Source organism: Sceloporus undulatus, chromosome 5, assembly GCF_019175285.1.
Source record: "Sceloporus undulatus isolate JIND9_A2432 ecotype Alabama chromosome 5, SceUnd_v1.1, whole genome shotgun sequence".
NCBI lineage: Eukaryota > Metazoa > Chordata > Lepidosauria > Squamata > Phrynosomatidae > Sceloporus > Sceloporus undulatus.
Window position 1 is genome coordinate 80,663,302 of NC_056526.1, and position 13,827 is coordinate 80,677,128.

Genomic DNA, 13,827 nt, shown 5'->3' on the forward strand with positions numbered 1-13,827 from the left:
TCCATGAGTCATATCAAAATCCATAATTTTAGCCCCAAAATCTTCCCTCACCTTATACATAAGGTAGACTTATAATCGAGTATACATTCCGTCCTCGCCTTACGCGGGGGATCCGTTCCGGATCCCGCCGCGTAAGGTGAATTCCGCCTATGCTTGAGCCCCATTGGAAACAATGGGGCTCGTGCACGGTGGCACGGCGGCGCGGGAGCGCGCAAGCACCCATTCAATTGAATGGGACGCGCCGCTGCTTCTGCCCCGCGGCTTGAGCGTATATGCTCGAGGCCGCGTATGGCGCGGGCGCGTTGTATATGGTAAGCCCTTAACTAAGAATTAGGATACTGTAAATACATTCTGGGATACCTACAGCCATGAGACAGGGGTGTAGCTGGACATACTATTAATCTATTCCAAGGGAAGACAACCTCCCTCCCCACATACTCCTAAAGTCTGCGTCCTAAAGGAACAAAACAAAACCCAGCAAACTTGCAAAACAAACCACAATTCTCTTTTAAAACAAGATGCAATAAGATGATACCACTTGTTTTTAAGCAGAATTGTGCTTCTGGGAGGCTTCCCAAAATGTGATTGTGCCTGTAAACAAGGGGTGCACAGCAAGTTTTAAAGGAAAATGGTGGTTTGATTTCCTGTTGTAGTTGTGGCAAATGTGAGAAGAGGAGACTGACAGGGGGCTGGGACACATGCAGACCACAAGTTGCCCATCCCTGTTCTATTGCAATATTATGTTTTAGACAAAGGCTCTTTCTTTTGTTTCCCAAAAAGTACCTAGGTTGAATTATTATTTTTTCCAAATCATGTTAGACAATTCCTTCAACTAGATGTCAAAATAGGATTGTACACAAGTCAGGATCAATCAATTAGTAGGATAGCTCCCAGAAAGAACATTTACTATATGTCTCCAAGAGACTTAAAATTCAAGGCATTTAATATATAAAAACACACACACACACACATATCAGTAAGCTAAATGCACAGGCTTACACACATACACAGAAAAAAAAACATCAGATCATTATGAGTACAAATGATCAAATTGAAAGAAATAGTTCCACGCTAAGATCCATACCTTTTCATGCCCTGACAGCTAGCAGGAAAAGAAAAAACAAACAAACACAAATGTGACAGTGACAAAAGAAAAAAGCAAAATCTATTTAACTATCATATACAGAATAAAAAACATGAATTGAGTGAAGTTGCCAGATCTTTCTCACATACCAAGAGAGTACACACAATGACTGCAGTCTTTAAAAACAAAAACAAAAAAACCACCCAACGTATCAGTGGTTAGAGCACACTTTTTCAATTCATTGAAATTATATTTCCTTTATTGGAATTCCCATTTCTGTTGCCTAACCCATTTGCCTTCAACTGTGATATTTAATAACTTCTCTAGAACAGCACATTCGCTTTCTAAATAGAAAACGGAGCTATTGGACTAGCTTTGGCAAAAATGACCTGTGTGTTTGTTTATGATAGTCTCTTTGCTCTGTTTTTTTGGTCAGCCAAATGTGTGTACATAAAACATAGGGGTGCTGCCAATTTGATCATAATGGGCTGGAGATGCTATGGAGGTGGAAGTAAACAAGCCAATAGAGAAGACATGGAGAGAGACACCTTGTGGCTGTTCCTCCTTCTGGTCTACCATCCAACCAACAGATTTCTGGCTACTTTAGCAGAACCCCCATCAGACCACAACGTACTGCTGCCTACTGCCAGGTACAGGACTGGGAATAGCTGTATGAGCCAGGCCTTTTATTAGCTGAGAAAGTGTGGGATAAAATTAATTCTGGATGATTCAAGTATTCACATTTTTCCCCTTTAAACAAATACGTAACCACAAGAGGAGGACTGATGCTTATGTGCATAGTGCTCAATTGTTAAATTGTATGATGTCAGTTCAAACATTATAAAAAAGAAGCTGGAAGCTTCCTTGTCTGGGTGGCATAGAATCCGCTTTGGATTTTAGTCTGAATTTTAAAGGAATTTTCCAAGGAGCTGAACACTGTCTCTGAAACAGTGTAGACTAAATTCTGGAGTCAATTCACAGCCCTACCAACACGGAAGCCTCCAACTGCAACTTCACAATTAAGTATTATGCAGTGCTCCCTTCCCTTACACGGGGGATCTGTTCTAGACCCTCTCTCTCCGTAAGGGGAAAATTGTGTATGCTCAAATAATGGGGAGCATGCATGCAGCATGCGCACCATTAATTAGATTCTCTTGCGGCTTCAGTGTATGCTGAAAGCTGCGGAAGTGAAACCCATGTATGATGTGGGCTCACTGTACATGTATGGATCAGTCTTCCTTTGGTACCACAAGCTACCACTGGTATAAGCTATAGTCCTATACCTTATACATCACATTTTGGTGTTTCTCCAGATAAAAAGGAGCCTTTAAGTGAAAAAAAGAATAAATAGGCACCTCTGAAAAGACAGTAAAACTATAGACTTCCTGAGATTTTAAATGATTTAACTGCATGGTCCCTTCCATGTCAGTAACATATTTAAAATGGACAATCTGATACCTTCATTCAGTAGGATTGCTGTTCTGACTACTTTCACTGAATGGCTTCGATATTCCAGTTAAGCTCTCCACCCCAATAAGAGTTGCTGTTAATTTTGGACAGTCAACATTGACTAACTAGAGGTTTCCGTGGAAAAATCCATACAAGATATAGCTTGAGTCTCTTTGGGAAGTGTTCAATGATTTTAGGCCACTAACCTTCATCCTTGTTAACAACTAAGACTAAATTTGGGTTGGTAGCGTTCATTTAACTTTAGAAAGTGATTCTAAGAGTTTGCATCTTCTAGCTCATGCTACAGTTCTTAACAAAATGGACTCTTCTTAAGAGAGCCATCCAGCCACAGTAGTTTCCTGTTCCTGAAATTCACCCCTCCCCTCCCCACAGCATATGAATTAAAGGTTAGCAGTGATGTTTCTGATGTTGACTGCCTGTTGAACAATGATTTCCATAAATCCATACTCCCAACAATAGCAGACTAACTGAACCAACTGAGCTTATATTAATTTACCAATTCCTCATTTATTCAATTGGTCTACTCTGGACTAATAATTAGATTTAGGCTTGTTTAGGCAAGTTTATGATTACTGGGAATCTATGCAACTGCTATGTACTCTATAGCATGGATTTCTTTACTTGCTGCAGAGCATGGGTTAGTGACTGGTTTATGGAAGTGGAAGCCACAAGAACAGCAGCACAAGCAGGGGGTACTGATTCAGGCTGCCGAGCATCTTAACAGAACACTGATTTGTATTCATGATGTCTATTTTTCCTTTTCTATGCAGGCTTATGCTTTGATTTATTACAGTGTTTAATGTTCTTATTAATTATTTCAAAAGAAAAGTGCTTTTTATATTTTATAATTTCTAAAAACCACCTACACACCCCAAATTCAAGCAAAGACAATTATTTTGTTGGATAGATCTTCATTTACAACAAAAACAATTACTTCAAGATATCTGGTGACTCCTTCTTGTGAGGGTCATACAAAAATGTGTATACAAGTTTCAATATCTATCCCTCCCTGCATGTGCTCTAGTCACTGAAACCACATGGATACTGATCTGTTGTAATAATTTAAAAAGTGTTTAAATTATTAAGTATTTACCCGTCTTGATACTGTGGCATTAGCCCTCTCTTTGAGCTGAGGATCCGTAGGCAAATTTAACCATATGATATAAGGAGTATCGTACTTCGCTCGCAGCCTTGGGCATCGTTTGAAGACAAAATCAATAAGAAAAAATTTGATTCCTGCATAAAGTCCTGGATAAGCAGAAAGGCAAAAACAGTGTTGACAAAGTATCAGTTTATGAAGGCATGCATATTCATGCTATGTTACATATCACTCAAACCAGGTTTATCGCTGTACCAAAGCTGGAAATGAATAATCAGCAGAAACATCTTCCTCAACATTAGGAAGAACTTCTTGACAGTACGAGCTGTTCGACAGTGGAACATGCTCCATCAGAGCGTGTTCCAGTCTTCTCCTTTGGAGGCCTTTAAACAGAGGCTGGATGACCATCTGTCAGGAGTGCTTTGAGCATGTATTCCTGCATGGCAGAAGGGGGTTGGACTGGCTGGCCCTTGAAGTCTCTTCCAACTCTATGATTGTAACACAGGAATCCTAGTAGCCAAAACTGCTGCAATTTTGCAGCACATACAGTTTTCCTCCCACCATTTGCTCTCTCCTGCAATTGTTTCCCATGATATAGCAAATATATTTCAATCTTTAACTGAGAGAAATGCTTGGATGGAGGTTGCAAGGCAAAGTAGAATGTAGGTGCTGGGATAAGCACCTCTCAAGTGCCATTTTCCCAATACATATTGCCCCCATTACACTACTGCTTTATCATTTCCCATACTCTAGTCTAGGCTGTCAAAAGATATACAGATAAGTATACGGACCACTCAGGAATGTTCATGGCCCTTCAATCACTGAACTACTTTCAGAGGATTTCCCCATATGAAAACAATGCATTGTTGTATCAATATTTATTTTATTTTATTTCAAGTATTTATATCCCACCTTTCTCTCAGTGTGGGATTCATGATATGACATTTCCAAAAGGATGCCAATTAGTTTATTAATTAGGTTATTAGGAGCTTTGGAGGTCTGTGCCATCAGTAAACTGATTACATTTAACTCTACTTGTCCTTGTCAATGGAGTTGACTGGTGTGTGCAAGTGATGGACCCAGTACCTGGATGTTGTAACAGGCTTGATGAAGGCCAATAAACTGAAGCTGAATCCTAATAAAATGTTATTTAGTAGTTCTCTGGTGAAGGAATTAGGTAATCAACCTTTACTGGGGCTGCACTCCCCAAGGAAGTAGCATGTAGCTTGGGAGTACTTCTATATCTATATGGAGTCCCGATAGACTCCATGGTTCAGAATGCTTGTGTGCAGCTCTGACTGGTCTGCCAGCTATAACCTTTCCTGGACAGGGATAACTGAGTCACAGTAATCCATACCCTGGTACTCTATGTGGGCTGCTTTTGAGATGACACAGAAGCCATAATTGGTCCAAAATGCATCAGCTAGACTCTTGACCAAAACACCATACATATACCATATATCACTGCTTTTAAAGAAATTCTATGGGCTGCTTATATGCTTCTAGTCTGAATTTAGCTTCCAGTGATAACATGTAAGGCCCCAAACAGCTTGTGACCTTGATATTTGAATGAGTACTTCCATCCATATACACCTCCTTGAAAACAGAGGTCTGTTAATAGGGCCCACCTCTGTATCCCATCAATGGGGGTAATACAATGGACCCTTGGACCCAGCCTAGGCTTTTGTTCCAGGACCCCCTGTGGATACCAAAATCCGTGGATGCTCAAGTCCAATATATACAGTGGTATAGTATAATGGTGTCCCTTATATAAAACAGCAAAATCAAAGGGGGGGGGATTTCAAGTCGTGGATGCAGAATCCACGGATATGGAGGGCCAACTGTACACTGTGGAGGATACAGGAGAGGGTATTCTCTGCTGTTGTACCCCAGTTATGGAAAACCCATTCTTCTGAGACCCCATTAGCATCAACACTGGCTTCATTCCAGGACCAAGTCAGTAACATGCGGTTTTATTAAATACTTTGGGGCCTCATTCATTTTATCTAATTCCACACATATGTTATGATTTCAAATTGTTTTAACAATTTAAAATTTAAGTTTTTAAACTGTGTGCTTGTAAAGCTTTCAAAGTGTGAAACAGTTTAATATGCTGCTAATATTTTTATTTGTTCTTATAGGATTAAACAGTTTTATGCTAATCAAACTGATTGTTGTTCACCATCTTTAGATCCTCTGAGATGAGGGGTACTCCTGGATTTGGCTCTTAATTTGGAGGCTCAAGTATCAGCAGTGTCCAGGAGCACTTTTGCACAGTTAAAACTAGTGCACCAACTGTGCCCATTTCTGGAGAAGTCAGATCTGGCCATGATAGTACATGCCTTGGTTACATACCGTGTTGATTACTATAATGCTCTGTATATGGGGCTGCCTTTGAAATGTACTCAGAAACTTCAGCTGCCCCAAAGAGATGCAGCCAGGTTGCTAACTGGTGCTGGCTATAAGGAGCACACAACACCCTTGTTACAACAGCTCGATTGGCTGCCAGTCCTTTTAGGGGGACAATTCAAAGTGCTGGTACTGACCTATAAAGTCCTATATGGCTTGGGTCAAGGTTATTTGTATCTCCTTTTATGAGCCCACTAGAGCACTGAGAACATCAGGAGAGGCCTTTTTCTCTGTCCCACCACCATCTCCACCTCATTTGGTGGGAACACAAGAGAGGGTCTTCTCGGTGGCTGCTCCCAGGCTTTGGAACTCCCTCCCTAGAGAGGCCAGGATGGCACCATTCCTGCTCTCTTTTGGCACTAGACAAAAACATGCTTATGCCGCCAGGCTTTTTTAAATGACAAGGATTAGACTTTGTGCAAAGTTTATATAGAATTTTTTAATATATTTTAAAGTTTAATGTGTAATGTTTTTAACTTTTAAAAAATGTTTGATTTTTAAACATTGTATTTACATTTTAATACTTTGCATTGTTTTTAACTTGTACTGTTTTAAATTTTGTTAGCTGACTTGAATCCCTATACTGGGAGAAAGGTGGGATATAAGTATAAATATTTAAGCAAATACATTTTCAACTACAACCTATCATCAAGCAGTTGTGGGGAGTTTTTTTGTTTGTTAATCCAATAGTTTATAATAAAAATATGATTCCATCCCAAGCCAGAAATGGAATTTTAACATTTAAAAATACGTGCACTACAAAATCATTACAAATTTACCCAGTGAAAGCCCTATGATCCTGTATGGAATACAGCAAGATGCAATAAACGCTGCCCACAAAACAATATACAGCTTTTGCGTTACTTCAGGTTGGACCCACATAAACAAGCTGTTAAAGAAAGAAAGAAAGAAAGACAATATAATGTTAGCTGTTACAGCAGTTCATTGTAGGAAAAAATTGTTAAATTCATGCTTTGTTAAGAAGAGGAAAAAAACACAAAGAAACTTACTTTTTTATTTTTTCCAGTATGTCTGACATTTTGCCAAACAAGTTCTGTATATCAAGAGAAAGAAAGAACAAGAGTTTGGAATATACAAATGTAATTGAAGATGAGTAGTTGCTGTGTTTCTGTTTTCTCTATGAAGTCATAATTCTGGATCATCACAATTTTTCAGTTCCATAATCAGTAATCTCAATCATTTAGCTTTATGTTGTAGACTGGGGCTAAATCAGGCCCACCACATCAAAACAGATCAGTGTGTGATCAAACTGAGACAAAACCAGCAGTACAAATTGGAAATTATTGAAAATTAATTGATACAGCATGTGTTTCATAGCATAGAAAAGTAGCTATAGTCTTTTAGCTCAGCAGGGTTCAGAATACCATCACAGGAAATAGCGGGCCAGGGCCTTAAGTTACAGATTTTATCTATTTATCTATTTTATGCTGCCTTTCTCCCAAAGTGGTATCCAAGGCAGAATCCAGAAAGAGTCACTAAAAATCAGAACGATACATTTTTTAAATAACAATTAAAATCACCACACGAAACAATATAAAATTATTTAAAAGAAGGCCCTGAGGCCCCGATCCGCCGCTTTTCCAGGCTGCGGGAAGCGGCGAAAGCCCCATGGACACCCCAACAGCGATGGGGAAAGAAGAAAGGGGCCACTTGGCCCCCTTTCTCTTTTGTGACACTGGCGCAGCCGTGTAAAGGCTGCGCCAGCGCCACAAACCCAGGAAGGAGCTCCGTTTCAGAGCTCCTTACTGCGCCACAGAAAGGGCGCCACAGGCGCCCTTCCGCGGTGCCAGGACATCACGCCGTGCCGCCCTGTTTGGAGGCGGCGCAGTCGTGACATCCTAATGGCGGCGCCCATGTAGAATGGGTGCTGCCATTTTGTATGTACTGTGTATGTACTAGGGTTGGGGGCGTCTGAAAAAGACGCCCCCAGGCAACCCTAGTACGTACACAGTACATACTAAAAGGCCCTTCTGGAAAGGGCCGATATTTAACAAAAAGATATTTGCCTACCAGCCAAAACGAAAGAGAGCAGTGTTTAGCCAAGCCTCCCAAGGGAAGGAATTGCACAAAGTGAGAGCAGCCACTCAGAAGGTTCTCTCTCATGTCCTCACCAAGCAAGCCAGTAATGGTGGTGGGAACAAGAGAATATCTTCTCCTGTAGATCATAGAAATCTGACATATTTGTATAAGGAGATATAGTCTTTCAGATCCCACCCAGATTAGGTTCTCTAGACTTGTGCCAGCATTACCTTAGAGTGAGACTAAAATATGGAGGTTATCTTAAATACCAAAGGATGACAACAGAGTGGGCAACTGCATGAGGGATGAGGACCAATTTCCGTCTCACATCCTCCCACCACTGCCTGCACCAACATGTCCAAGTGTGCCAGAAATGATATTGCTTCCAATCGCTATTTTTAGTCAAAATCTCCAAAGGTCCTTTCAGATCTTTAATTCTAGGGCAGTTATGAAATTAAAACAGAAAAGGGAGGACTATATCCACTGTCCTGAGCTACTTGGAGAGGAAGGGTGGGCTATAAATCCAATAAAAATAGAATAATATGAAATCCTAAACCTAAATATGTCATGTTATGTTACTTCTCTACTGATGGAGAAAACATCCAATGTAGAGGAATGGAAGTAGATAAGAGATTCAGGAATGGAGATGGGAAGAAAGTTATGGAAAGACAGGATGAGAGAAGGAGAGATATGGGTTGAAGTATTAGAAGCAGGTGTATTTCATGTGTTAAGGAAAGGAAAATAATATGAATGTTTTTAATAATTGGAGAAACGTTTTTCTTGTTGATATTGTGATTAATGTGAAGATTGATATATATTTGACTAAAAAGTAAAGGCAAAACTTTCCCCTTTGACGTGATTGTCTAGTCGTGTCCAACTGTAGGGGCGGTGCTCATCTCTGTTACTTAGCCAAGGGAGGCAGTGTTGTCAAAGAAGGCTCTGTAGTAATATGGCTAGCATGACTAAATGTCAAGGTGCAAGGAACGCTGTTATCTTCCCACCAAAGTGGTACCTATTTATCTACTTGCATTTTTACATGCTTTTGAACTGCTACGTTGGCAGAAGCTGGGATTAGTGACAGGAGCACACTCCATCATGTGGTGCTTGGCCCTTGAATTGCTGATCTGTCGACCTTGTGGTCATCAGAGTCAGTGTCTTAATTGCTGAGCCACCATGTCCCTTCATAGGTTTGACTATGTGAATAATTTTTTTAAAAAGAGGGAAAACATCCAATATGATACACATGAACTGTTTTTTCAATGAATCACACCATTTGTCTTTATTATATATTCTCCCAGGCAGCAACATTCTCCTGCAAAAATCTCTTTCAGACCTGCAATTCTCTACCTGGAGATGCCAAAGATGGCATACCTGTGCTTTTTGTGCCACATCCAGAACAAGCTGGAATTTTTCTGACACAGTTAGGTCTTCCTTTGGAGGTTCCTGAAACAAGATCAAATATCTGCCATAAGAATTTGAGCCTTTTAGATTAGATATTTCTTCCACATTTTAGATCAGCCAAAGAAAACCATTTCTTCTATTAACTGGCTGCCTTCAGATAATGGTTAATTTAAATTTAGTTTACAAAACAAGCCATCTTCATCAGCTGAGGCCTGAAGATGGCTCCTTTCTATAAACCATATTTAATCACAATTTGCCCAGGTTTGGACATAATGCTAACTGCAATATTCAACTGGTTAAAAAAAAAAGGGGGGGGGGGGGACTTCTGATTTCCTCATGGCCAAACCAGAGGAGAGAAGCGAGCATATGAATCTGAGATCTACAAAGGATCATTCACGCAACAATAAGCCATAATTAACTTATATGTTCAAATGTAGGCTGAATACATGAACATTATCTGCTTATTTACAAGCAAAAGCGTAATTTTAAATTAGTCTCTTGAGAACCAGAGGCAAAATCCTAGTAACAATTAATTCCCAGACCTGACTAAATTAATCTCATTTATACTGATATTTTTATTAAGTATAAGTGAACTCAGCACCTGCAGCGTAGATAGATTTGGATTTACACCTACATTCAGGCATGCAGCTTCCTTGCTTGTGTGAGTCACAAACTCTTTGTGTAACCTACTTCATAGGGTTGTGCCAGTGATGAGAGAATTATACATGATTGGACTATTACACTATATGGGACCATGTATGCTTCTCTAAGAATCCTGGAAGGATGGAATAATTTTTAAAGATAAATGAATAAATTAAATGAAATATTAAATGACTATATTTACTTAAATTAATTTCTTAATTGTATATAAATGAGTAAAAAATAATTCATAAAATTTACTTATTGTTGAGTAATAAATACAGTCAGCCCTCCCTGTCCACAGAGTCTTTAGCTACAGATTCAAACATCAATAGTTTGAAAATATTAAAAAATATATACAAATTCCCAAAATCACATCTTGATTTTACTGTTTTATATAAGGGACATCATTTTAATATGCCATTGTATTTAAAGGGACTTGAGCATCCATGGACTTTGGTATCCATGGGAGGGGAGTCCCCAGCAGATACCAAGGACCCACTGTAATTGAGTGATAAATAATATGTAATTCATAAAATTACTGAGTAATCAGTTACTATGTAACTGAAGAATAAGTAATTCATAAAAAGAATTATTTAAATGTATATCATGTATATTACTTAAATTAATTATATGTTTATATTTTTACCTTTAGCGTCACAGTTTGCTTAGGCTGACCAAAGAGATGTTAAATTTTACCCCTGTATCCTTCAATCTTATAGAAACATAGGGATTGGTTTAGCCAATCATATTTGAATTATTTATAAATGGAAGCAAAGGTTCTGGATCAATTTGCTTCAGAGGAGAAGAGGGGAAGCACACAAGCCTTACATACTGTAGTTTTGAGTTATGCCAAACCAGTCCATTAACTTTTAATTTACAGTATTTTGAGCTGAAAATATCAAAATATATTCAAAGGTATTTTTTTTAATTACTCTTCAGCTATACCTTCTAAAATGAGGTATTGTTTGGATTTTTTAAAAGAATTATAAAATGAAGCTTAATTGAGAAATAAATCTCTTGAATATTACCTAATTATATAAAAACTAGTTTATTATAATAATCAGAAAAGAACATATCAGCAAAATACAATTTTAAAATGCTTTGGAAGTTTTATACAAAAATTCTCAAAGTTTCAAAATTATTTTGACTTACAATAGGCTCAGAAACTTCAGGCACAATACTCCACTGTATTCTCCATCCTCTAAAAATAAACAATATTTTCATTAAACAAAAATTATGGGCAGCCAGAACAGCAGCTAACTTTTTTTAAAACTTGGTATATGAATGTACCAGACCACCATCGCCAGTTTCCAGTTTGTCTACACACACACACAGAGTAATTATGCAATTATAATAATCTTATATATCATATCCTAATTATTTAATTATAATATATGTCATAACATGTTTAAAAATATAAAATACAAATTAAAAAATAAAATGGAGAGTAAAACACTTTTTATAGATCCCTAATTTCTGGAGAGTAAGGGTTCCAAGGAACTATTATGGAAGATGGTGGAGTGAAATGCTTTTTAGAACAAAAGAAAAAGAAAACCATATAGTCTTCTGTTTAAAGTAAGAAATATTAGTAACCAAGCTACAAAGTAAAATCTTAAGACAGAAGAAAGCAGCATGATTACCTGGCTATGAGGTAATTTAGAGATAACCTCAAAATTGCTAAAAATAAGAACATAGGAATGGCCCAGCCATGCCATACAGCATTCATGTAGATCTACAGATAAAAGAAGAAACAAAAAATTACACATCAAACAGTAATGCTTTCAAGCAATATCATGTTAAGAATCTTCTGGGACAATAACAATGATGGATATGAATCCGCCACTCATATTGTAATTCTATGTGTATTTATGTGATGTTTATTCCCAGTTAAGTGTTATGAGCTTGTATATTTTAGTTTTCCATGTAGAACAGCCAGGCAATATACAGAAGCAACAGCAGATGTGACAATCAGAGATGCCAAGGCCATTTTCAAGGGCTAGTACATTGTATGTGGACACAGCCCTCCACTTTGCTCATAAACACACTTCCATCTTGGAAAGGACTTAACCTGTTGAATTTCTGCAATAGGAAATATTGCCTACCACTTTACCAAGCATTACCAACTTTTCCAGTGAATTGGTTCATCTCCAGATATGTCCACAGTACGACAGCCTCAGTTTAGTAATTTGGGCTTCTAGTGAGGTTCTCTTCCATGCCAACCCCTCCACCCATGTGAAGAAACTGTTTTCTGAGTGTTTAGTAACTTTTGCAATGTCATCTGCACAGATCCATCCCATTTTCTTTCCTTGTTTTTTTTCTAGGCAAAAGTATTTGAGCAGTCAACATAAAATATATGCACCTTAAGTATTTATACCAAGACTACTGCAATAGAACTACTACAATTATTTCATGTCTGGGAGAGCAATTAGTCACCCTCTTCTCCAGCAGTGTCATAGTTTGAATGTTGGACCAGACTCCCAGGAGACCAGGGTCTGAACTTATGCTCAGCCATGGAAACCCACTGCATGACCTTGGGCACATTATACTCTGTCAGGGGTTGTCTGCATGGGCCAAAGATCTGTGTTCCCCCTGGCCATGCATCATTTAGTTCAGAAGACGCAGTCCAAAACCTCAGGGCCAGGATCAAGCCCAATCCTGCCAGACCAGTCATGGATCTGGTGCATCCAGACCAATCCTAGGGTAAACAGCTTTTATTGCAGGTCAACTTTCCCCCTGGTTTCCCACAGAGTTTCCTGGAAACTATGGCAAACCCAAACTGTTTATATGATTCTCCCCCACTCCTTACTTTTGCAGCACCATTGCTGGCACCGAGAAGCCCATGGTCATCACGCCTGATGTAGAAAAGGAGCACCTGGCCAAGTGCGTGAAGCCAGGCGCCTCATTTCTACATCATACATAGTGATGAGGGGCTTTTCAGTATCAGTGATGGCATGGCAAGATAAGGAGCACATACTGGTGGAGGTCCCAGGTCAGCACGGAGATGGTTGTGTAAACATGCACCTATCTCTGTGCCGACCCAGGTGAACGTTAAGGCTAGAACAGCATGGGCTGTTTTCTTGATTACCTCCTAAACCCTTGCAATTTGCATCAATGCTTTAAAAGCATAGAGATGTTTGGACAATTCTGAGTAACCATCAATTCAGATGAATTGTCCACCAGAAAGGTAAGGAGCAGCCCTGGGTTGGTGTGATGATGCGTGTGTGAACACCTGCCCATCCCTGCAACCAACCCAGGGACCAACCCTGGGGGCTCAACCCATGCTATTCTGTTGTGTCTGCTCAGACCCTTAGTTTCTTCTACTATGCCTTCCAGAATCACCTAGTCTTCAAAAAAACTGCTTTTTCCATACTCTGGGATATACATTTACACCCACAAAAACATGCAAGACTGTATCCCAGACAAACATTTAGTTTTAAAATTAATAAGATGTACGTAAGAACCTAAGAATCAGACTACAACTCCATCTAGATCACCTTCTTGTTGACAGCAATGGCCAATTAGATTGGAAACCCCACAAGCAGGATATGATACTTCTTATATCATTTTCTGACTAGCAATAGCTGATACTTAAGAGATCTAGAGCAGTCTGAATCTGCATGTTCCTAATATTATAATAGCTCCACTAGAAGGGAAACTAGAGGACTTTCTTTCTATAGTGCCA

General features: G+C 39.0%; 1 protein-coding gene across 5 annotated transcripts in view; it reads right to left on the bottom strand.

Moving 5' to 3' along the window:
* GRAMD4 (GRAM domain containing 4) overlaps positions 1 to 13,827 on the bottom strand; it is a 116,150-nt gene that overhangs the window by 8,926 nt on the left and 93,397 nt on the right. For 4 of the 5 annotated variants that reach the window (XM_042469575.1, XM_042469572.1, XM_042469573.1 and 1 more), the window contains 7 exons: positions 11,786 to 11,877; positions 11,298 to 11,346; positions 9,474 to 9,545; positions 7,073 to 7,116; positions 6,842 to 6,951; positions 3,648 to 3,802; positions 1,085 to 1,102 (listed from right to left, as the gene is read on the bottom strand). In XM_042469575.1, the coding sequence (XP_042325509.1) occupies positions 1,085 to 1,102; positions 3,648 to 3,802; positions 6,842 to 6,951; positions 7,073 to 7,116; positions 9,474 to 9,545; positions 11,298 to 11,346; positions 11,786 to 11,877 (540 nt within the window). The remainder of the gene's footprint in view (positions 1 to 1,084; positions 1,103 to 3,647; positions 3,803 to 6,841; positions 6,952 to 7,072; positions 7,117 to 9,473; positions 9,546 to 11,297; positions 11,347 to 11,785; positions 11,878 to 13,827) is intronic. The other variant, XM_042469574.1, reaches the window with a different exon arrangement.